The sequence below is a fragment of the Phoxinus phoxinus genome (assembly GCF_949152265.1).
Source record: "Phoxinus phoxinus genome assembly, chromosome: 19".
Lineage (NCBI taxonomy): Eukaryota > Metazoa > Chordata > Actinopteri > Cypriniformes > Leuciscidae > Phoxinus > Phoxinus phoxinus.
The window spans coordinates 4,078,928-4,105,158 of record NC_136894.1 but is presented as its reverse complement, the minus strand read 5'-3'; the positions used below and the strand labels follow the sequence as shown (position 1 = coordinate 4,105,158).

The window sequence follows — 26,231 nt, the reverse complement described above, 5'->3', positions numbered from 1 at the left end:
TGTACGGTAATGCCGCGATCAGAGTTCTCACACTCTTCCAGCACACACACACACAGACACACACACACACACACACACACACACACACACACACACACACACACACACACACACACACACACACACACACACACACACACACACACACACACACACACACCTCCTGAGCCCTGGTCATTCATTTACAATCTAATTGGCTTCATTATAAGCTTTGACTTTATCCGGTCACAAGCTATTTTCCACAGCATCACTGTTCCTCTGTCTCCTGCCAGCAGATTCAAGCTGGCTCTTTTTTATGGGCTGATGGCTGTTATTATGGTCATACTAAACCAGTGTTAGTTGACACAGGTGCACGTGTGATCATCTGAAAGTGGACAGTGAGTTATTTCAATTCATTCTTGACATGCATTACAGCAATGGGGAAGCATTTTTTATTTTACTGGTAATTTGCTTTTTAAATGTATAATTTACAGTCCTGATGAAGTCACAATTCTTCTAGAAAAACTTTTGGGGTGAACTATCCCTTTAATATCAAGTAGGCTATATTGATAAGTTTTGACCCGGGCTTTGAATATCAATTAACTATAAACATCTTATTAACAAATTCCATTATTTATTAATGCCTTTAATGCTTACATTTTTTTTGTCATTTTGTAAATAGGTGAGCAACATCTTTTTTATTCATTTATTCATCATCATTTACCGTACACTTATAATCTGTCGCTTTGTGTATATTGACATGACATGCTTGTATTAAGCAATATCCACATCTAACGGTTTTGTTTTTCTTGGAATCAACCCACAAACATATTTCCTGTGCTCTTGCTTTTTGTCTAAATGTCTGAGGTGTGTTTCAGTGCTCGACATGCGCCCACCTGCTCTGACGTGAGTATTTCTCAACCTCTGTTCCTGGGCCGTAGAGCAGATGCATGAATAAGAGGGAGTGCTGTGGTCAGAGGTCACGATATGATCATAGCTGACCATTCTGTTCTCTGACCTTGAGTGTGTAACAGGTCACAACTGCACATCTGTGCCGGCCAGGGTCGCAACGTGTGTGTCACGCCTTTGTCACACTAACATGTTAATGTGTGTAGTTCTATTCATGGCGGGTTATGTAATCAAAGGCTGAGTAAGAGCTCTTGTTGAAAAGATTCGAAATCCACATAAAATGTACCAGAAATGCATCCCACTGGAAATCTAGCGATTCGTTTTCTGTCTTCCCAAGAATGTTTCCCTCAGGCCACTGCAAAAACATTCAGTGACTGCTAACTCAAAACTATTAGTCATTACTAGTGTAATTTCCATGTCATTTCCACCCGCATACACATTGTTTAGTGACAGCTTGTCCCGATTACGTCTCATTAGTCATCAGGAAGCGTGTCTGGAGAGGCTGCAGTTTAGTGGATGTCACAACTTTGGAATGAAGTTAAGTTGGGAATGATCCCTGTCACCTGAGCAGCTGCAGGGCTTGGACAAGGTAAGGCCTGTTCCTCTGTAAGTCAGCCTGCTCACCACTTTCTGGTCAACCTATTTCCCATATTTTATAGTAATGGATTGCTGGTAATTTCTTCAATGGCATATTCTTCTCTGGCTAAATAATTTAGCCTGATTCTTAGTACTTTTCAGTCTCTTGCCAGCAATAGAGGGCAGTGTTGAACATTGATGTGTGAAATGCATCTGTGGTTATTTTCTCCACGTGAGAGATTATTTACTGGCCCATCCATCTGCAAATACCTTAATTTAATTTCTACTGTTTATATTTATAGTATTTCAAATACTATGTAGGCTATACATAGGCTACTAGGCCTATGTCAAATATATAAAAATGACACCTGCAAAAAATAATGATAATAATTGCAAAAATTGTGTCCAAATAGACAGTATAATACTAACCATTTTTGCAATTATCATAATTTTTTGCAGGTGTCATTTTTAGTGGACGTATTTCTGTTCTGTTCTCTTAAAGTCCACAGGTGTCTAATGTTCATAATTTAAGACCTTAAATCTTAAGGTCTTTTTACGAAAAGTTTTTCTTGGAAAGTGATTTGTGCTATACTTCTTTGATATCATTTGGTTTCATATTCAATGTGTACAAAACCTTTTTAGGGCCACTTGTGTTCAGATCACAGACATTACGGTAATTAAAAAACAAACCGAATTTTTATTTGTAGGCTATTATTTACCGAAATTCTTGACCTTGGCCATGGTCTTCTCTGCACGACGTGCGCGTTCGTAAGACTTATTACGCAGTTCACCTCTCCCAGAAAAGCAAACAAGTTGTAAGAAATATAGACGAACAAAAATACAATCCATGTACCACCTTCTCTGAGGTGAATATTAGGCTACCGGTAGTTGTGTTCCTTTTTACCGCGTTCACATCTGTCAACTGTCTGACTGACTGCCATCAGACTTCTGGTGCGGTGATATCTGACTCCGTGAAGAAAGTAAGTTACACGGATAGCCTATATTTGCACGATTTCTAGCTGTTGTGTTTCATGTCGTGTTTGTTAATCTTGATTTCTCACAACTTGTGTGCTTTTTCTGGGAACTGAGAACAGCGCGGCCCTATAATTGTTATGAACGAAAGACGAACGGCCAAGGTCAACATTTTTGTTAAATTTCGGTTTGTTTTCCACCAAACCCTTTTGTATACCCCCAGAACACACAAACATTATCCCTTTTTTGTCTATAAAAGAACACCAGGGTGAGTAAATTATGACTTCATTTTCATTTTAGGGTGAACTATATCAACTGTGCAGAAACTGAAAATATGAAGAAAATATGTGAAGTAACGTTAAATGTTTTCGCGGTGGTTGCCAGGGTGTTACTATGCATTAGGTGTTTAGAGTGGTTGTTAGCGCATCATTACTAGGCTATATGGTTGCTAAGGTGATCTTAGAGTTTGCAAGATTTTTACTAACTTGCCCAAGTCAAAAGAGTCCACTCACAAGTCTCTCATGTTCCTCCTTCAATGTAACTCTGAGATTGTTTTAGTGTGTTTTATAATCGTCAAAGTGAAAATATGAAGACAGATAAAACTAAAAGCAAACCTCTTCTCAACAAGTCACCAATTTTGAGGTATTAGTTATGTTTGCAGCACACATTTTATGGTCGGGGGTTTAAATAATCTAATACACATAATAATTACATGTTATTATTTTGCAATTACACTGTGACATCAACACTAATGTAAAGTGATCATGTTGTCTAGCTAATGACCCATCCTCCAAAACATAACCGACTCTGTAAAAGACTACAAGACTCATCCCCTCACTAAATATGTATAATTTACAGTAATTTAATCAAATGTAGTAATTAAAATCACTAATGTGACATGCATGACACGTTAAAGGACCTATGAAAATAATTCACTTTTTCTCAGTAGACAGAACAGCTCAGCTTCAGCAGAGATAGTGAGAAGAGTCTCCGACATCAGTCCAGGGGGTGGATAAGGTCTTCATTCGGCTCTTATCCTCTGGCCTTGAGAAGGTATGAGACATTAGTGAGCCCACAGGTGCCAGCTGTACACAGACCGGTCTCTTCACTGTCAGCATTCTCACTTCCAGCTCTTCTCCTGATGTCAACATACATCTGGTGTGAGTCTTTTTCTCTTACAACCCTCACATTCCTCAAAGCGAGAGGCTGGGAATGAAGGGAATGATGTGTTATTAAACAAACAGCCCATCATCCTCAGTTACAGCCTCAATGCAGCTTGCTGTAAATGTCAAGGGAAACGCGTGAAGGGTTTTGCCAAGGTGAACCGCATGCTGTTGGCATTAGCTTAGGAACATTGCTGTTAATGAAAGAGAAAATATCTGTATTTAACACTAGATTTACATTTTCTGAAGATTTGTCTCTGTGCAAAGGTCAATGATGCTTGGTTGTTGTGGGTGGTTGCTAAATAAGTGGTTTTAGCACATTGTTGCTAAGCTGTGCTAAGGGTGTTGCCAAGGGGTTGCTATGCAGTTGCCAGGGGTTCTGTGTGGTTGCTAGATGGTTGCTCACCGGCCCAAGTCAAAATAGCCCACTATTTTATTGATATTATAGACCACTCATAATAGGGCTGTAAACGATTGATCGCGATTAATCGAATCCAAAATAAAAGTTTGTGTTTACATAATATATGTGTGTGTATTGTGTATAATTATTTTGTATATAAATACACACATGTATATATTTGAGAAATATTTGCATTTATATAATGCATATATATTTTTATATGATTTATATTATATATAAATAGAACTATTTTATATATAAATAACACATTTTTCTTAAATATATACAGTACATGCATGTGTGTGTATTTATATACAGTATACAAAAAAATTATACACAATACACACATATATTATGTAAACACAAACTTTTATCTTGAATTCGATTAATCGCGATTAATCATTTACAGCCCTAACTCATAATCATGATTATGATATTTTAGCCACATGTATGTTTTGCAGATCTTAGGCCCTGTTTACACCTGGTATTAAGATGCGTTTTGTCCGATCGGATCACTAGTAGACGAGGGAGACACATACCCGTTTACACCTGGGGCCAGTTGCATAAACACAGCCATGAGTATTGTCTTAACCTGTCTCTTTTGTCCACTTTCAACCACTTCTGTCATGATTTCTTCGAGGAGAGGGTCTACGGGCGGGTAAATGTGTGTTTTTTCAGATCTTTCGATCTAATGGACGAAATAACCTCACACAATTTACGACAGAGAAAAATAGGGAGAGCATCAGCTTTCGTTTCTGCTCTGACCAGCTGAACACTGAGAGTTAGAAATCAGGAATGGTGAGAACATTGTGCTCGGTACGTTATTTGCCTTCAAACCAAACTTGGGTCTCCAGCCGACAAAGTTTAAATCCCGTCTGGTTAGCGCGCTTCCCATGATGTTTACGCATGAGGTCAGTAGACGGAGAGTAGACGATCTTTTGTGTCATTTTGAACGCATTCAACTACATGAGCAATCCGGTCAAATGTGTTTTTGACTACCTCAGGAAGGGTGTGAAAAGTGGACAAGCTCAAAACGTTTTAGACCCGTTTACACCTGTATTTAGCGTCGTCCACTTGTGATCCGATCGACCAAAACGCATCTTAATACCAGGTGTAAACAGAACCTTTTTCTGTCCTGATTCAGATGAAATCACTAAAGAATCACATTTAAGGCTGAGTGCTTTGTATCTGTGGGGTTCAGGTGGAGCTCCGTGTGTAATGACAGTTCTGATTGTTGTCTGGGGGTTTGAGGGCCTGAGCATCTGCTCAGGAGACTTTAAAGAGCCTCTCTATTGATTTCCTTTCACTCCAATTAACAGGACACTTTGTATAGTGCAATAGAGCTTGTACACAATGTCCATGTGCAGTCCATTTGTGTTCCCTTAGTAAGATCCTCTTCGAAGATGACCAAATCAAAATGCACATTCATCACACAGTTTTAGAATTACATTTTCATGAGGCAGACAGTTGATCAAATCAGGAGCTTTTCTTCATGGTGTATATTTCCCTAAAATGAAATTTAGTTCTTTGTTTAGAATCTACCGCTATTTAAATCAAAGGAGTTTCAAACTTCTGAAGGAAAACATATGCAAATATCTACTGTAATGTACTCATAGATCACTAGAACTGATCTGTCAGTCAGATGCTCTGAAACTCAACTACATTTCCAATGAAGATTTATGTAGTGGAGATTGGAGAATGCGAACTCTTAGCCTTGAGTCTTATCTCCACACGGGTATGAAGCTCTACGCTGATTGTTGTTCACAGTCATAGCAAAAAATTTGTGAAAACTTTTTTTCCCACCTCATAAGCAAAACGGTCTTGCCAAAATGTCAGACCGTAAGGTTCAGTAACAGTTTCTTTTCTTCTTTTTATTTATATACCTTGTCAATTCATCATCAGGTGACTCGTATGCACAGCACAGTATTGCAATAGTTGCTTGCAGTTTGCATGAATTTCATCAATGTTTCCCAACTGCATGAGTAATGTAACTTTTCATCTCATAAATTAGACTTAGTATGTCATAATTACAACATTTCATCTCAAATATGACTTATAATGTCATAATTATGATTTACAAAACATGTTGTTGTTTTTTTCTAATTTGGAAATGGGCTTCCATGTAAACATCATTAAGTGTTGTTAAACTTAAAAAAGTACAACTATTTACTGTATTACTATTTACTAAGAAGAACTCACTTCAAGATTTAAGATCTTTTAAGGATCTTAAAGGATCTGTGGTGTATTAAATTGATATTTCTATTTTATAGGACCATGATTTTAAACTGCAATGGACAAATGAAACAATGGATTGTTCATTACTTGTAAAGTAATTAAAAAAATTACACCAAATTAAAATTGAATGTATCTGTCAGTGGGGTCAGAAAAATAAATCTAACTCAAATGAAAAACAAGATTATTTTTCTTAGTCCACTGACAGATTTGTTCTTTTCTTGTTTTAAGCATAAACTCACTTAATTTTGATGATTTTTTTTAAAATCAGAAAACAAGACTTAATATGTCATCTTGCTTCTCAAGTAAATGTATCTTGATTTAAGAATGTGAAATATAAAAACATACTGATTAAGATTTTTTTTTTTTTTTTTTTGCAGTGAACGATTAGGACATGTCCTGCTAAGTCAAGCTGTCTCAGGTCCAGGTATGCTGTGATGATGGTCCTTCAGAGAAATAACATGACCCTTACACCCCTTCTGAAGGTATGTGCCCACAGGACATCTCTGAACTCTCTCTCTGTCCATTCCCTATCATAGACCATCAACTTTTTCTGTTTGTCTACTTAACACCATTCTGATAAGAATTCATCCTCAAAGCTGATTCATTATTAACACTCTATCTAAACAATAGTTCATTTAAATGTGTTAAAAAGTTGCTACCAGAGTCTTATATTTAGCATTGGCTTTTTTTATGCCTGTTTAACATCTGCTTTGTTTTTTTCCAGGATAACCCGAAGGCTCTCTTGTGTGGTGAAGTTCTCAGGAGGGATCCAGGATTGTATCAAAGTAAATTGTTGCCTCCCACCTCACAACTCCGACATTGTTGAGTCTTTGTCTCGGCTCCCTGCTTTCTATTGTTTTCCCCTGTTGCTTTATTTTTCATTGAGTGTGATGATAACACATCCGAGGAATTCTGAAGGTTTGAGCTGGGAAGGTCATGTGAAAACTTGTCCTTGTGGGTTTGTGCCTATGGAAGGTGAGCGCTTGTAGTTGATGTTCATAACATTGGTATTGCGGACGTAGACCTTAATTAAATTTCACTGTATTATATTCAGAATTAGGGTGTGTTTACACGTGGCAGGTTTGGTTCGATTAAAACGAACTCTGACGGTGTGATTGCTCTGTTAGTGCTATTCACTGGAATAAGTGTGAGCGCTGCCAGCTGAACCCTGGTGCCACCAAACAAGGGGTCTCGGTCCGAAGACAACACGGACCAATGACATCTAAACAAACCAAAAACAGGACATGATGTCACCCTAAAAAGGACAGAATGCTCCAGCATACCTGGTTCTTCTCGTCATAGTCACGATGTTGTCCATTACAGTTCGATACTGGCGTCAGAGGAATTCCTGGTGATGCTTTGACTCCTTTACACATTTTATACGTCCTTTGTGAGTTCTCAGCTGGTTAAAATACCATCATATGTACGCAACGAGCACATTTAGTCCAGCACACGTCATTGTTTTGGATGTTCAGTAAGTTCCGTCGCACAATATACGTAATACATTTTTTTTTTTTTTTTTTGTATCTTTAGGTTCTGAGAAAAATGACAGTGTGAACGCTTAGCGAACCAGGGCTAAAAGAATCATTTTCTTTTTTGGTCTGGACCAAAAGAACCAAGAGATATATATTGAGGCTGCATTTGCCAAATGTATGTGTTAATGTTTATGAATTAGATATTGCAAGAACATGTCTTGGTTGCAGTGAAAGTGCATGCAGTGGTATTGAAGTATGGAAACGGTCAAAGGTCAGTAGTGAAGATTTATGGGAGTTGTATACACTCTTATAAAAAAGGTTCAATAGGGTTCTATATAGAACTTTAGGGTTCTTATATAGAATTTTAAAGAACACGGTCACAGATTAGTGTCCAATTCTCACTATTAACTAACTTTTGCATCAATAAACTCCAAATTACTGCGTATTCATAGTTGTTAAGTTTAGGTATTGGGTACGTTTAAGGGATTTAAACAGCCAATATCCTAGAAGTGAGTTGTGTATGTGTTACAAGAACCCTTAAGGAGAAATGTCCTAAATTATTGCATAAAACTTTCATGTTTAACAAGTTGTTTAACATTTTTCTAGTGATAAAGTATGTTTATGAGCTGTTTAATTCATAAAATAAAAGAATAATTAAAAATAAATTAATAAAATTATGCCATTATGGGAACCCCTAAAAGGTTCTATATAGAACCTTTTCTTCTAAGTGAGAGTGGACTGTCATCAGCAGAGATTGAACGGTTTCTGAATGTACTGCTTATGTACCACTTTCATAATATAAGGGAAAAAGTGGTCATTGAAATGGGTTTGACATCTGATGATGAAGAGCTTCTTGTAAGCGGAAATCTGGACTTGCTTTCAGTGCAGCTGTCAAACAGCAAGTCCGGATTAGACTGACCAGACGCCCCGGTTTTCCTGGGATGGTTTGCTATTTGAGACTCTTTTATGTGTTCCTACATATCTCAGATGTTTCCTGTGCTTTATAACAGTATTAACTTTTTGTCTATTCATTCGTTATTTCAAGCAGATTTTAAATCGTGTTTGCATTGATAGTGGTATAAAGCACACTGAACAAATTAATGTCAAGAGACTAGAGTAATTACATAACCTTGTGCAAATTGTATAGAGTTCTCATTGGTATTTTATCCAGCTTGTCATCTCTCATCAGTGTCAGTGATTTCATCATGACTAAAGACTTCTACTGTTTCTAAATTACGCATTATTAAAAACAGATATTTTTTAATTATTATTTATTCAACCAATACAAATATTTATAGAAGTATCTTATGCTCACCAAGACTGCATTTATTTAATCAAAAATACAGTAAAAAAGCATGATATTTTGAAATATTATTACAATTTAAAAGAACTGTAAACTCATTTATTCCTGTGATCAAAGCTTAATTTTCAGCATCAGTCTTCAGTGTCACATGATCCTTCAAAAATCATTCTAATATGCAGATTTTCTGCTCAAAAAACATTTATTTTCATCACTATGCTGCTTAATATTTTTGTAGATACATTTTCTAGGATTCTTTGATGAATAGAAAGTAAAAAAGAAAATTGACTTGATTTAGCAATGTCTTGACTTAATGTTGGTATTTCTGAGCCCAAACTTTGAATGGTATACTGTATATAAGCTGAGCTATAAAAAACCCGAAATCTATGTTACCATTGTTATATTTTTTGCCGATTTAAACAAAAAGACAATTCAAACGAGACCACTTTGGCAAGTTTACTTGAGTTTATTGAACACAATTTATCTTTGGCGGTATTGTTCCTTATGGGGGTTCTTGCTTCATAATTAATGCCATACAGAGCTTTAGCATTAACCCCCCTATGGAACCATCAGATTGAGTGATATACAGATGATTAAGAGTAATGTCTTTATAAGCAAAACGGTTTTAACATGTAGACGTAGCAGGGATCACTTTTACTCAGGACATGCTAGCTGGCAACAAAGGATTTCATGCATTATGCTAAGCTAAGCTAGCGACCCTGCCAAACTAAAACAATGCACAGAGACAAAAATGCATTTGCACACCTATCTAAATGTAGGAAAGATGGTGAATAAGCCCCATTTAAAAAAACGGTGGAGTGTTCCTTTAAAGGAACTTTGACTTGGCTGGGGTTAACTTAGTTGAAATGACTCTGTAACTTGTTCCTACAAAGTAGGAATTTTCTCTCTCTGGAACTTTTCATTCCATCTCCATGGTGACAATAAACGGGGAGCATTGATGCTGTTTATTCCACAGGAGAATGTAGTCCCAGATATAACTAGGCCTGACTGACAATTCCCTCTCTGTAATGGCTCTGGCTCTGAGACAAAACTGAATGAGCCACACACCATAGTCCAGAACACAGAGATTTTCGCATCACTTCCTGTCATCCACCAGTATCAAACGATTCCCCTCTGTGTAGAAACACAAACACAACAGAAAAACCAAAAGAACACATGCATAAACGTGCTGATATGAGGCCAGAGACATCCGAGGTTTACAGAAGTGTGCTTGGGGTGTTACATTTATTGCCTCTTTCTTTGTAATCGGCAATTATTTCAGCAGTCCTGATAAAAATAGAATGATTCCTTATAGATATTAACCCTTACAATGAGATTGGTTGACATTTGAGACTGTTCCATCCGCCCCCACAGGGTCATCTTGGCCTTATAAAAGTTCTCTGTTTTTGTTCTTTTGATTCCTCTTTCTCAGTACTTAAACAGGTCACTGATTGTCTGAAAGCAGTTTTAAAAAATATGGAGAATCAATATGATTAAAAAGCATGACTTAAAGGCACACCGTGGAACTTTTGGCCACTAGGGGCGCTAGACCTGTAACTTTCACGTCTAGCGCCCCTAGAGGCCACAAGCGGCGCAGCACTGTCGCAAAAGTCATGGGGTTCCATTTAGCTTTGGTTTGTAGCCTGTTAGCTTCATCTGCCCATATTTAGCTTCTACTAAAAAGCGAAAATAATGACAAAGACATATGACTGTATACTAGGAGCAAAGAGTTAACTTACCTGTCTAATAATAAAGTTGAGAGAAGAGAATCGGTTTTACATCCAGCTTCTTCTCTCAACCTGCGCCAATGAGCAAACTCCTTTCCAAGATCGACTCTTGTTTTTCCTCGAGCACGATCCCTCTCGCGATTTCTCTTTTTTGCCTCCTCAGAAGCAGTTTTAAACTTTTTCCTTGCCTCAGCCATGGCCAGGAGTCGAGCAGGCGGAAAAATAGTAGCAAAAGCGTTAGCTTTGTGGTCACGTGACGGCCGTAAAGGGATTCGTTCTCCAGGCATTCTCCAGGTCACATGACCTGGCCAAAGACGGTGTGTCTTCTCCAAACTTACATAGGCAGTATTTCAAGAGGGCAGCCCCGCTCGGAGCATTGATAGTGTCAAGCGCTGTATATTGGCCTGAGGAATCATTTAAAATAACTCATATGCTTCAACTCTTTAGGTCACAAAGTCCGCGTGTGCCTTTAACTGGAAGTTTTGATAAAACGTGAACTATTAATTCAGCTTAAAAGAATATTAGCTATGCTTACAATGGAAGTAAATGTTAAAATTCTCACTGTTTCAAACACAAGATGTAAACAAGACAAACTAACCTTTTCTGTGTAAAGTTATACCAATCCATGACAACGGAACGCCTAAAAGACCATAAAAATTACAACAACTTTACTGCTCAGTTTTAATATGCAAGTTTAATGTATATGCTTTAATAAAATTGTAAGCTTTGCATTTCTGCTTTTAAATCTGAAACTTGAACAATGACTGAAACTTTGTATTACTAGCTCTTCTCGTGTTCATTACCTTCTTAAGATGAATCGCTTGTGTTCCTCAACAGGATAAAAAACGTCTGCTAAATGAATAAAAATAAGCATAAATATAAAATGCAATGTAAATCCTTCAAAAAGTATAAGAAAACAGACTAGTTGCAGTTTTTTTGTGGCAGTCAGCAGTATGTCACAGTTAAGCTTAACTTGAATTAAACCCATATATTCCTTTAATGATTACCTCTAGGCCAGCATACAGTGCTTTCTCTGATCTTGTGTCTCATTTATCTAGTGTTTGCACTTCTGAGCACATGAATTAGTCATCAGGCGCAGTCAGAGCATCTGAACGGTGTGTATCGGGCAGGGTGGGGGATGTTTGGACTGGGGTGGCAGACATTGATCACACGCTGTTGGACAACAGGAGTCGGGACAGTCCCTGTGGGCCCCGCTGACCACCTGAGACCCCAACTCTCCAAATCTAATGCTAATATGATTGGACTGTAAAAGCAGCAGCATTGAGGGAGATGTGAAGTCGTTCGGGGGCCTGCGCTTTGCTTGCTTTGGCTAAAAAGTGGAGGATTTGTTTTTGTGGTCAGTGAGATTCTGCTTTGGTCTCCTCAGGAGACATTTGGCCCTCAGAGGGAGATCTGCTTTCCGGATTTCATCCCTCATTTCAGTTGACTTAAAAGGAATTGTGTCCACCTAGTGCATTCGTCGAATTTTGTGATTTTTTTTTTGGATCAGCCGCAGGGAGAATGTTCACAATTAGATTTCCTGTTATGAGGAAGTTTGCTGGTTTTCCACTAGCTCTTTTGAAAACAACCTTTTTAAACTTAAGATGCCAAGCTGGTGAAAACGGCCCTCTTAAACCAGCCAATTGGCTATCCTGACCAGGCTATGTGACTAAGGCCTGGTTTCACAGACAGGGCTTAGATTAAGCTAGGATTAGGCCTTAGTTAAATTATGATTATTTAAGTATCTTTTATACACGTGCCTTAGAAAAAAAAAACATTAATGCTTTGCATCTTGAGACAAAACAATGGCACTGACATACTTTAAGATATGTCAGTGCAATTTGCTTTCAGTTAAAACATCTCAAACATGCATTTTAGTCTGGGACTAGAGTTAAGCCATGTCTGTGAAACTGGTCATAAGACCAGCAAAGCAGCTTAGAGTTTCATAAATGTCAGTAACCTAAATTTTTGGATGAACTATCCCTTTAAATGAGAAAGAGAGGATGGTTAAGCTGACAGAAATAACGAGATAAAGCAAGAGTTTGCACATACAGTTGAAGCGTACATGTCTCAGCATGTGTTAATTACAGTACCATATACTTTGATCATCAGCCTTGTTGAAGCAACCCATAAAAATGAAAACAACTTGTTGTTTTCTTGTTGTGCAATAGAAGGTGTGCTTGAATGTCGAGTAACCATCAACAAAGATGGAAAATGAGGGCACGAGAGTGCAGAGCCCTTGATGAACCAGCTTGATGAAGCCTTATCCGCTTTAGAAAGAAGAAAACAAGTGGGGTGAGAGCAGGCACAGGCCTGTTGAAAGTGTGTAAAAATAACCATACTACTATAAACAAAGGGAAAAGCGACGAAGTGCAGTTGAGAGTGTAAAAAAGCTTAACATTAAGTCAGACAATTATATAAAAAGAAAATGCAGACTGATCTGCTGAATGATGGGCTAAGGAGAAAATTGCTCAGAGTAGGTCACGTGACACCCTTTTCCCCACTGAAAATATAACAGATATTCCTGTAAATCTTTTGCACGTTGTCAGCTCTTTAATAAAAAGATTTCTCAATCAAGCCGGAATCATGAAGTTCTCAATTGTGGAGTTCAAACCCAAATTCACATTGTCCGCAAAGTACCCAAAAGGAACATGGAACCATTTAAGAACCAAACAATAACCAAAAACGATTATAATCAAAAACATTTGTTCATTCACTTATTTATTTAGGTCTGATCTTATTTAATTCTTAAAAGGATCCATTAGGATTGGTTCCAAATTATGATATAATTCCAGCAGCATCTCTGAAGTAGTTTTTGTTTGTTTGTTTGTTTGTTTGTTTGTTTGTTTGTATTTTGGTATTTTGGTTTTATAAAATCCTTGAATGTTAAAACCAGTCTTTTAGTTTAATTTTGGAACAAAAAGTCTTTAGACCAGGTGTTCAGGAAGCGGCTGTAAATGTCAAAACCCAGAATAGTAGTGAGGTAAATAGAAACTGAGAGTCATACGTAATCTCTTATCTTAGTCGTGACTCTGAAGTAATAAAAGCCCCATCATGAGTAAGCCACAAATAGTATGTCTTTCCGAACAAAGGACGCTCTGAGATAGGTGTGCACTTTGTGCAGTTTAGCTTTCTTATTAAGTTGTTAGCATAGCTGTGATAGCAGAACCTCGGCGAATGCATATTCTGGGGATTTTGTCATAGTTAAAGGGGAAGTCTGTGCCATTATTGGGAGTAATGACTGTTTTCAAACATGTTTCCCTAAAAACTCCCATAAGTGGCCCGGCAAATGTCCCCAAACTCACATTATTGGTTGAGTCAATGTTGTTATTTTGGATTGATTGACTGACAAAGAGAGAGATGATTTGATAGCGACCCAGAGCCTTTTGTGATTTTGGCAAATAAGACGGGTTCCTGGATCAACATATTTTGTTGATCCTGGAACAACATTCCAGTCTAAAAATGTAGTCCCAACCCTAAACCTAACCCAACCATAACTTATCCGAGGGAGATCCTAGTTGAATAACACAGTTGTAGAAGCACCTAACCCTGGTTGAAAGCCTAAACTTGACATAAACTTGTCCCTTCAATCTAATCGGTTGATTACAATGTTGTTGATGTTGATCCTACTTGGGATAGGAGAACGCATTATTTTGAAGATCAGGCCTTGAGAACAAACAGCATATTGTTTTATTTTATTTTCTATTTCAATCTAGAACATGAAGATCTAAAAGTATGGGTACAGTGTTCATCGGGACACATGAAATAAAGCCAAATTCCTTTGGATTTTCCATGAGACAGTTTCAGGACACTGTCCATTTATTAAGCATCCGAGTTTGAGTTAGTTGAAACCGTGTCCTGAGCTTCTGTCATTTCTGACTAATTTACGGCTTAGGCTACCGAACACTTACACATGCCAACAAACACACTCACGAGCAGTTGTTAAAGGGGAGTATTGAGAGCCTGTTGTCATGCTGACACATCGCATCTGTTCTGAGGGTCTAAAGTGGGTTTCTTCTTCTGAAGGAGACATATTGTCCCAGAATGCCTTTACGATGAGCCACATGTCAGACCCTTCACAAACTTTCTTTGACACATGCACTATCAGCACAGTTTTTGGGAACTGATTTTTCAGTCTTGATGGAAAACCGACACACAGGTCTTGCATACACACACACACTTGTCATGTGTATTATGTGAATCATCATGCATTAGTCTCTGAATCACACATCCATGTAACTCATAGCAAAGGCTAATGAAAGGGTGTCAGTAGTGACCCTCGGGGTTATCTCGGCACGGCGGACACATTGCTCACATCTGTGGCTAAACGTAAATATGTGGTGGGCTCCCAAACTGACTCATTCACTCAATCCGCTTTAATGTAATCTTACAGAAATATGTAGGAGGTTACTGTATATGACTCACATGAACAAGTCAAACAATACCGCCAGTGTAGGTCAATGCAAGCAGTCACACGAGGGAGCATGCATTAATATTTGTGATGTGGAAGTTTTTCTTTTAATCTTTTGTTAATATGGTGTTTAAACTTCTATTAATGTGTTTTTTTTTGCCAATAATCAGTGAAAGAGGGTTCTGATGTTGTTCGTCATCCTCAAAAGGTCAAACAAAACTTTATTTGAGCTGTTTGATTTTCAATTTCTTCTTAAAATACTGAATATACATATTTAACTATATATGTAGGCTAAATGTCATCCCTTTGACCACCTATTTAAAAACTATATTTATATAACCATATTTAGTTTTTAAAATAAATATTTTTTTTATTTTAGGGGTAGCACAAATTTAGTAAGCTAAGAAAAATGTAAGAAAATATTTTTTTTTATTAAAAGTGGGGAGAAACTTATTAAAACAATTAAATTGAGTTATATAAAAAAATCAATGAGTTCAATAGATTGTCGGAATTATGACATTGTATGATTTTAATTGTTCAGTTTAGTCAAAAAGGTCACGACCTCTGATGTGGGACATGACAAAGACATAATTTATCATTTTTGTGGGGTGTTGTGGATTTGAGATACTGATGTTTGATGCGTTAAAAACAAGTTATGTTCTACGCTAGGTTCTTAATTATAATAGTGTTTTTTTGCAATGAATGTGATAAAGCAATAAAGCATGCCAAATAGTGCAGTAATAATTTTTGGCCAGGCTGTCATACAGATAAATTATAAACACATGCAAAAACAAGAGAGAACCAACGAAATATTAATAACTGATTATGCTGTAGTCCTGTGAGCTTTTTGTTTTTTTATGCATTTTTTGCATATAGTAAAATAAAACCTGTAGCTGTAATTTGCCAAATAATTTGGTCAGGTATAAATACCTTAACCAAGTTTAGTGTTTTGTTCTTCCCATTTAAAAAATATAACATATTTTTACAGTATTTTGATGGTTTCATCAAACTTGTAGGGTCATTCAAATAAATATCCCCTCCAGACATCACTTTTGGCATTTACTGTATATTCATTTTATGTCTAATTTTGGAAAGACACTTCTAATAAACACATTTCAAGAACAATATACAGGAAAAAAAGTTTTCAGCTGATTATATAGCTGGACCAGCGAGGATGGATCCTCTTGTCAAAGCAAAGGGCATGTCAGCTCCTGTTGTAAAGTGAATTGCAACATTTGCATAAGATCAAGATCAGTTGCCAGGATACATCAGCATGCATACGTGCCTCACAACTCCTGATATTGAGTGTTATAAACACAGGAATTCCAGTTCTGAGCAATGTTCATATTTTATGTTTTTTTTGTCCACTTTATTTTTCTTCTGAAAACTTTATTTGAGGTAATCCATCAATTAGCTGCTTGAATTGTACATGTAGTTGTCCGACTGACCAGCAGGTGGTGAGGGAAATACGTACCTCAGAAATGAATGACCTTTGTGTATAGCTACAGAAATAAAGAAAAAGAAAGAGAAGTTGTATGGTGTTGGATGAATAACACAATGATCTGTGATGAATTAACCAACAGGAAAAGTGTGGCATGGAAAGATAAGTGACACAAGCAGTCAGAAACCTCCAGAAAGTGTGTGTGTGTGTGTGTGTGTGTGTGTGTGTGTGTGTGTGTGTGTGTGTGTGTGTGTGTGTGTTGTGTCTGGGTGTGTGGGAGGGCGGGAGAGAGAGAGAGAGAGGGGCAGAAAGTAAAAGAAGGAGGGAAAAGCAGGAGGGTTGGGTCGGAGGGCTTGTCCTGCCTCTATATAGAGAGTGAATAGACGCCAGACAGGAGGCTGAAGAGTTTGTGTGTGCGACTGTGTTCACTGCTTTGACCTGTAGCTGAAACAGACCTGCTCACATTTTTGTTCACTGGATATAAACAGAAGAAGGATTTTATTTCACTAAACAAGGTGGGGGATTTTTTGTTTCTCCAGCTCTTTAAATCCTGTGCTTTTCTGTGTAACCTCCTCCCTCCCTTTCTAAAGTGTCAGACAGGTGCGTAGTTACAGTACGGTTACAGTACGGCTCCATACAACACTCGTTGTGCTCTTTACGTGTGCCAATGATAAAGTAAAAGTAGTTAAAGTTATGAAAATAAAAGCATTTTTACTCATTTTACTTCTACTGCTATTAAATCTAGAATATTCTACATCAGTCTTTAACCTTTTTCATGTTGCATTGAAAGCCTAGCCTATAATTATAAAAAAAAATCTTTAGTGTTTGTAGCATATTAATCTGTTTATATACTTTATTATGATCCTTACATTGCAAAGTCATAAAATAATCATTTTTGATGTACAAAACCATATATTTTTGCATATAATGATAACACTTTATTTCGATGGTTCACCTTAGGCATTCTAGCTATAAGTAACTTTGCAACTACATGTCAACTAGCTCTCAGAGTATTAATAGACTTTTAGGTTTAGTAGAATAAGTTATTGTGTAATTTATGTAGTTAGTAGTGGACCATCGAAATAAAGCGTACCCATCAGTTACACAGGTGTCTATTCAGTATTACAATACATGTAAATCAGAAGTAGGTTGTGTCTGATTCAAGCGTTGAACTCTTTGACAGCTCATGAACTGTGTCATATCTTACCGCTAGAAAGTCTGCTATCTGTCTGTTATTTAATCCTGTATGTGAAAGCTTCTTGACCTGCTCTCAAAGTCCATGACGTGTCATTATAACGGTGTACTTTAAATATCAATCTGTTAATGACTTAAATGGAGCTTAATATTTGTTAGTCAATCTTTAATTTTTCAAAGTTAAACTGAATGTGAAGATCCATCAGACGAGACTGAGAGGAGGTAATAATGGCTGTATTTGTATTTTTAGTCTGCTCAGTTTGTTGTGTTGAACCTGCGCGTGTGAGGTTGGAGATATGACTATAATACTGTGTTTATCAGCTCATTGGTTGAAAGGTGTGATCAAACGCACTGATGTAAGTCAGACGGCAGACTCTACCGTCTGCTGCACATCAGTTAGTGATGTAGAAGTCAACACGTCTCTACACGCTACACTCCCGTTGTGAGGAAACAGCCGAGCATCAGCCAGCTTTCAAAAGCTGAAATATCATTACTGATGTTTACGGGACTGATCGCCATGACAGCGGGGTCAAACATTTCTCGCACTCAATGAGAGTGTCTTAGAAATGCCACTGCGACACTAATGCCATATGTTTCAGTGTTGAGGCCGAGCGCTGGTCCACTAAAGGCACAGTCATGCAGAAAACTGCACAGCAGTGGACTTTGTTTCCGGGGCTGTTCTTTGTGTGTATGGGGGACATTGTTCCCGCTGGGATGATTGGGTAATTAATGATGTCATTTGCTCGCCGCCTCCTCGTCTTTGTCAAGGCTCTCCTCTTTTTAACCCGAGACCACAATGGCAGCTTGAGCGCAATTATGTGTGATCTCAAGATGTTGTTCTCAGGGAGGAGGATCAGTGAAAGTGAGGAGCAGTCTTCTGATCAATTAAATGAGGAAGAGGAGGAAGGACACCCAAACAATGACCTTTAAAAAAAAGGTTATCTCTTATGCTCACCAAGGCTGCATTCATTTGATTAAAAAAACTGGAAAAACTGAAATATTGTGAAATATTTTTTACAATTTGAAATAACTTTTTATATTAATAAATGTAAAAAAAATGTATTTGTTCCTGTGATCAAAGCTGAATTTTTAGCATCATTACTCCAGTCTTCAGTGGCACATGATCCTTCATAAATCATTCTAATAAGAAATAAATATATAAATAAATAAATAAATCTATCACAGTTTTCACAAAAACAAAAATTAACCAGCAAAAACTGTTTTCATCATTGACAGTAATAAGAACTATTATTAATAATTATGCACCAATAATAATTGAGCAGCAAATAATCATATTAAAATGATTTTTCTGAAGGATCATGTGACACTGAAGACTGGAGTAATGATGCTAAAATTTCAGCAGCTTTGCCATTACATGAATACATTTGATTTGTACATTTATTAATATATAAAACAGTTATTTTAATTTGTAATCATATTTCACAATATTACTGTTTTTACTGTATTTTTAATCAAATGAATGCAGCCTTGGTGAGCATAAGAGATTTCATTCAGAAACATAACAAATGGCTTTAGAGTTAAATAACCTCTTTTTTAAAGGTCATTGTTGGGGTGGCCTTCCTCCTCTTCCTCATTTAATCTATCCATCCATCCATCTGCAAATTCCTCATGAGGCCCATTTTGTGTATAAATAAACATCAAAGTGATATATATATATATATATATATATATATATATATATATATATATATATATATATATATATATATATATATATATATAAATATATATATATATATATTAAAAAAGGACAGCCTTACCCTGTTTTTGTGACTGCCTTGGTTTTGACTACAGGAAGTTGCTGTTTCCGTAACAATGATAAGTTTTGGCTCCATTAGTTTGATAGTAACATTTTTCCACCATGTCAGCTACTGTGTCCTTTCTTGCCCTATGAAGATAAACGGGTCCGTTTTCCTTTTAAAATCACTCGTTTTTAAAGTGACATTCATCATAAACTGACATTTCCATACAAGCACAACTTAAAAGTGACTAAACAAGAGGGAAACGTTATAGTTACTGTTCATTGGCCTTTTCTAGTTTAATCCTCATTTCTCCAAAATAATTTCAAAGAGAACCAGGTAACTTAATGGATTAGCATCATGAACGCAAAATATCAATTATTCTGCCACAATAAATAAGCAATTACATCCAGCTTTAGAACATGTTGAATCAAATATGAAGCACATTTCTAGATTTCTGTTTAAATGTAAACACTCCAAGTGGATTATGTAATGTTTTGGTTAATATTTGGTTTCCACAGACATTTTTTTGTTCTGTACTGCTCAGTATGTGATCCGTGGTGGTGCCAAGTATGTTGACATGATAACGTTTCATGCATAGCTCAAATATTATAAACGTGACAACATGTCTCAAGTGAGATCAAATATAGACAATGCAGTTAGTGGGAAATGACCTGTGTGCTCTCCAAGGAAAGTTTTGTGTAAGACAATATTTACATTGCAGTAGTCACTGCTCTGAGGCTTTCCTGGACAATTCAGCAAGTAAATAAAGACTGATGGACGTCTACAGTAACTTGAGGCCTGAGTCACATGACCGCACCTTTCCTACACACCTCAACATATGGATCATCCCACAGAAACTCAAGTAGAAGTTTCCATAGAAGTCATGGACAATAAGTCATTTTTAATGATATTCTAACTTCTGTCTGTGCTCGTCTACCGCTGCGCTGTTATTGTGTTTGCAGGATGAGTGCATTATTAAAATAAGAACAAGAGGAACGTCTGTTTATCAGTGTTGTTTATATTGCAGATTGTTGGCTCATGGCCTCGAGTACAGTGAGATTCAGGAAAGTGGAAAACAAATGATCGCCGTTAGGGATCGCTTGCTCTGCCTAACACTCCAGCAAAGCTCAGTTTCCAGTATCTGTCGTTTCTGTTTTCACTCAAATGTTATTTCTGCTCTAATCATATCTATATCGTTGTTGTTGGGGGGTTTTTGCAGCATGATGGAGCATAATGTTGCTTTGAATTCAATTTTGATTTGCAAGTTGACCCTAATGGCTGTTGTTTTGCTATATTGATTTCTTTACAGCAGATAAGCAATGTTGAAGCTCTTGATGCTGGCCGCCGTGGCCGCGCTCCTCCTGCTGTCAGAAGAGGGAATGACGGCGAGGACTCGGTCCCGCACTAAGAGAGAACTGGCCGGCCCGCTGCACATCACTGGGATCCGGGACCCCTTCGGCTCCTACTGCCAGAGGAGAGGAGGCTGCTGTCCCGGCCGAAACGACCAGTGCACCGTCCCGTACCTGGACACCATCTGCTACTGCGACCTGTTCTGCAACCGCACCGTGTCCGACTGTTGTCCTGACTTCTGGAGCCACTGCCTGGGAACAAATCCTCCATACCCTCCCAGTAAGTTGAATGAGAACATCAAGAAGACTGTGGTGTTTGTTCTTTTCCATGCAACAAAGAATGGCGACTGAGACTTTCAAACTTCAAAAAGAAATATGCATATCGACTGCTATGTGTAGCCTGCAGTAGTATTCTCCCATAGCAGTTACTACTCCCATGGTAGGAGCTAGGGATGCGCCCGAAGCCCAATATACTACGGAGCCCCTAAAGGGACATGGTGATGGAAAAAAAGATAGAAGGAGAAATATATAGGCTAGTATTTAAATGCTTTTGCATTCTCTCATAATTATAGTTGGGTAATTACGGTATATATAATTTGCGGGCATCAGGGAGCCGTTATAAATATCGCTTTTGAAATGCTCGCTCACTTTTTACTTTCACTTTCCAATTCACGGTCACGCATACTCTGTATAGGGAGCAGCAACATCGTCCTGTCAGTCATTTCTCCTTATCTTCCCTATCTCCCAGTCATCCCTCCTTTTCTTCCCTATCTCCCAGTCATCCCTCCTTATCTTCCCTATCTCCCAGTCATCCCTCCTTATCTTCATTTTATTTATTTACTTATTTTCTGTGCCTTTCCGAATTCGGATTTAGGCTTCGGGAAGATCCCAATAGTAGCAAAGTCTTTGTCATATTTCTAATAACTGTCAATCACGACTTAGTATATTATTATATAGTATCAATGTAAAAAAAAAAAACTTCCCCTAATTAAATTTAAAAATTCACACAAACATTTTAATTATCCCATAATTGACTCACCCTCAAGCCATCCTATGTGTATATGTCTTTCTACTTTCAGCCGAACACAATCAAAGTTATATAAAAAAAATATCCTGGCTCTTCCAAGCTTTATAATAAGAGTGAATGGTACCTGAGATTTGAAACCCAAAAAAGCACATCCATCCATCATAAAAATAATCCACATGGCGCCAGGGTATTAATAAAGGCCTTGTGAAGCAAAACAAAGCGTTTTTGTAAGAAAAATATCCATATTTATAACTTTATAAACTATAATCACTGGCTTCCGGTAACGGCCGTACACAAGTCGAGTTTCGGGTCATAGGTCACTCGTCTGCTGGAACCGTACCCGTTCAGACGGACCGTGTCTGTAGGCCAGAGATGTTGCAAATAGGCTATGGCCTTCTGAGTGAATTCACTTTCTTTGAAAGCGATTTTAAAATAACTAGAACTCGAATTCATGAGTAAAACATTCACACCACTTCTGTGAACTAGATTCATTGATTCATTGAAGAGTTTGGACTCAAAAGAAGGATTTGTTCATCATGCTCATGCTGCTTCTCTCTTGAGCATTTCTAGGGCCAATATCAAGATTTTCAGGCAATAACAACTTCAATTTTAGCGTGTTCCTCAAACAAAGCTATCATATCGTATCCTGAAGATGGATTGAAATATGATGTGTGAGTCACACACAGACTACTTGATTCCTAGACAACCAGTCAGAGGCAACAATGACATAATTTTTAAGTGAACTATCCCTTAAAAGTCCAATATTGTTTGTTTCCTCCATGACAAAAGACATACAATCATGTTCTCCTATAGAAAGGATATATATAGTGTGTGGGATTAGTCATGTTGATCAAAATGAGAATGAGCAGCCAATTCAAATCCATCGGTATGTAAAGAGAAAAATGTAGGCCCCCCCGCCAATGTTGGAAGTCTACACCGTTAAGAAAAGGTTAGTTATTTTCTAGAAACATGATGGAAAACCAAGTCCACATTCTTCCCTGTTAATGTTTTCCCGCCGTTCTTGCTTCATGGTCCTCTCTGTAGTGCCACTGAAGTGTTAAATATTCAGTCATGAACCTAATGATGGGAAGAGAACAGTGGCATTCCCATGAAAAGAGCAGAACAGGAGAGCGATGAATGGAGGTCAGCAGAAAGAATGCCTGTAATGTTGGAGGAGGGAAGGGTGGGATCACAGCACAGTGTGTTTGCTGAAGGAGCGACGGTCGTGTCTATAGGGCAGGTATGACTTCACGGATCACAGCTCAGCATTACTCAGACTGAGAGTGTTGCTAAATCTCAGTAAAGGTTTTCTCTGGAAAGCCACTTTCATTTACAGTTAAAATAACACCTGATAGTTCATGCTTCCTATTCTTTGATGAACTTAGGGCTAAAGCGTAACCTTTTAAATCTTTTAAACTCGAAACGTGTCTACCTGTAATTTTACAGATGAACAAAAATACTTTTTTCAGTAATGTTTGCAATTTGTGTGTGGACCACAGAATTGTAAACTTGATAATAAGAACATAAACGTGCTACAGGAACACACAGTCCCAAACTCTTCCCTAGTGTCTTCCTGAACTTTGCTTTTAAAGGAAGCAAACAGGAAATATCACGTTTCACACTTTTGTGAGGGCCCTGTAAAAAAATCGGGCTCTGGTAAAACATGCATATAGTATTTGTGACTCTGGACCACAAAACCAGTCACATGGGTCAATTTTTTTACATTGAGATTTATACATCATCTGAAAGCTGAATCAATGAGCTTTCCATTGATGTATGGTTTGTTAAGTATGGTTGGAAAATCTGGAATTTGAGGGTGCAAAAAAATCTAAACATTTAGAAAATCTCCTTTAAAGTTGTGCATTTATATTCGCAATTGTGCTGCATTCACTCACAAAAATAAATGTTTTTTATATTTACGTTAGGAAATTGACAAAATATCTTCATGACACATGATCTTTACTTAATATCCTAATGATTTTTGGCATAAAAGAAATATCGATAATTGTGACTGGTTTTGTGATCCGGGGTCACATTTGTGATTTTTGAGATATGAATTCTCGGCCAAGATTTATGAATTCTCTGCGAGCGTTTCCTCATTGAAGATCAATTGTGACCATGTTTTATTAAAAAGTTATAGGGAAAGCTAAATATTGTGGACATGAATTAAGAATTTGTTCATATGTCTTATTAATGTGTTCCCAGACAACGATTTAACTAAATCAAAGGGAAGAATTTGTTTACGTGGTCATGATTTAAACTAAAACTTGGGAATGACCTGTTAAACCCGTCAACAGTTTCCACAGAAGTTTCAAACCCTTCTCCCATCTTTCAAAGTTTGGTTGAGCCAGTGTTGTTATGTAACTCTATTTGCTGCTGCTAATGGGGCAGATATCACACACTTCACTTCAAGACAGGGTTGTGACCACTTTTTTGTTATTGCTAACCTTGCCTTCAAGTGGCTTTTACTAAAAGTTTATCTGAAAAAGTTTCACAATAGAAATGTTAAATGACTGACAGTAATATCCAGTGATGCAAAATACTCAACTTTTATCAAATCTTGCCGCTTTGAATTGAAAATATGCTACAATTTACTTGATTCATGTCATTTATAACTTAATGTGACGAGACAAGAAACGTTTTGAGTTTTCGACACACAAATAAGAGTGAATGTGTGCATACTTTTTGTATGCAAACAAAAAATAGTTTAATTTATTAGGGCTAATTCACAACTTCAGGCCTAGAAATTATTTTACAATTCTTATTCTCTTTTCTTTATTCCTTTAAACCTCTTTCAATCCTTTAATCAGTTAAAGTTCAGGAGATTGAAGACATGGTTAAGGCTTTGCTTCAACATGATTTTTCCTGACATTGAGATTGTATGCGTGTCTTTTTCTCTGTCAAAAGGTGATAGTTGGATGTAGCCGTCGCGCATATGCACACGCTCATCTTAAGTGTATACTTACTTACTTACTGTAGTTTGTAGTTGTACTTGGTGTATTAGGAGAAGAGGAAAGATGGCCTGCCCACTTCCAGACAGGCAATGTGGAAACCTCTGATTAAACTCGTCAAGGCATGACGACAGCAGTCTCTGGGAAAGCCAAGGAAACATTCCTCTGCCGGCACTAACGTCTACATCAGACATAAATGAAAGAAAGATCTTTTAATCCAAATGTTTAGTATGTACATAGTACGTGTGCAGTCTTATCACCTGCAGATTGATTCATAATCATTGTTGTTTGTTGATTTCAGGTTCTTGTGAAAGGAATGGCCAAAGGTTTCACTCAGGAGCAACATACAAGGAGAACTGTAATTTATGGTGAGTCTCTCTCTCTCTCTCTCTCTCTCTCTCTCTCTCTCTCTCTCTCTCTCTCTCTCTCTCTCTCTCTCTCTCTCTCTCTCTCTCTCTCTCTCTTTCCAAGGGCACAGTGGATCTCTCAATCCAAGGCCATTGTTGGCTGCATCAACACACATGTTGGCAGGGTTTATCAGTCTTGACTGGTCTTCAGAGGGCAGGACAGTGGGACCCCTCGGGTCCTGAACAGATTATACACATTCCTAAGCTCCCACAGATCCATACATGTGCTTCACCTTCAGTGACCTTGTGATCCCGACAGTGTGAGCAGTACAAACACACCGCAGGATCATGTACAGCACATATACATCCATAATATTTACCGCGTGTCTCTCTCCCCTACAATAAGACCCCTCGCTAATAGGATTATCTCTCCTCATAGAATCTAATCCGTCGCACCAGCCACAGTCCAAGCACATTCCCTTTCCCTGTTTGAGGAGTCAGTGGACACATAAACCCTCTTGGTTAATGACCAATATGTAGGAATACATAATTTTGTTTGCTACAGAATATAAATTAGTAAACAATCTGCTTTGGCTGTAAAATAACCCTTTTTTTTTACGTGAATAACCCGATTTGTTTTGCGTGAAGAGGCAGTTATTCGCACTGAAGCTGACGGACTGAACTCTTCATGCGTGCCACGAAACCTCCAGCTGAGATCTGCTGTGAAAACTACAGATAATTGGTGAACGATTCCACACATCTCTCCGGTACAAGTCAACAAGCTGTTTACATTTAAAACACTCGCTTGTCAGATACCAAAATTCATGCAAAATAAAATAAAATAGGCACAGTTGGAAATATTGAACAAAAATGGAGATTATTGGAGCACATTTGTCAAGAAAATACTATTTCGGTCTTTCTACTTCTGAATTGGATGTTTAATTTAATGTGTTACTTGCCATTTCTTTTGTAATTATTAGTGAAATTTACTAGGAATTTCTGAACAAAACAT

At 37.5% G+C, this 26,231-nt stretch overlaps 1 protein-coding gene across 3 annotated transcripts in view; it reads left to right on the top strand.

Annotated features, from left to right (window-relative positions):
* Positions 1-2,405: 2,405 nt before the first annotated feature.
* Positions 2,406-26,231, top strand: part of tinagl1 (tubulointerstitial nephritis antigen-like 1) — a 42,599-nt gene continuing 18,773 nt past the window's right edge. The window contains exons 1-6 of one of the 3 annotated variants that reach the window (XM_079591422.1): positions 2,406-2,444; positions 3,383-3,489; positions 6,612-6,716; positions 6,959-7,019; positions 20,855-21,174; positions 25,174-25,240. In XM_079591422.1, coding sequence (XP_079447548.1) covers positions 20,865-21,174; positions 25,174-25,240 — 377 coding nt within the window. In that variant the 5' untranslated portion in view covers positions 2,406-2,444; positions 3,383-3,489; positions 6,612-6,716; positions 6,959-7,019; positions 20,855-20,864. Of the gene's footprint in view, positions 2,445-3,382; positions 3,490-6,611; positions 6,717-6,958; positions 7,020-16,943; positions 17,104-20,854; positions 21,175-25,173; positions 25,241-26,231 lie in introns of those variants that run through there. The other 2 variants (XM_079591420.1, XM_079591421.1) reach the window with 2 other exon arrangements.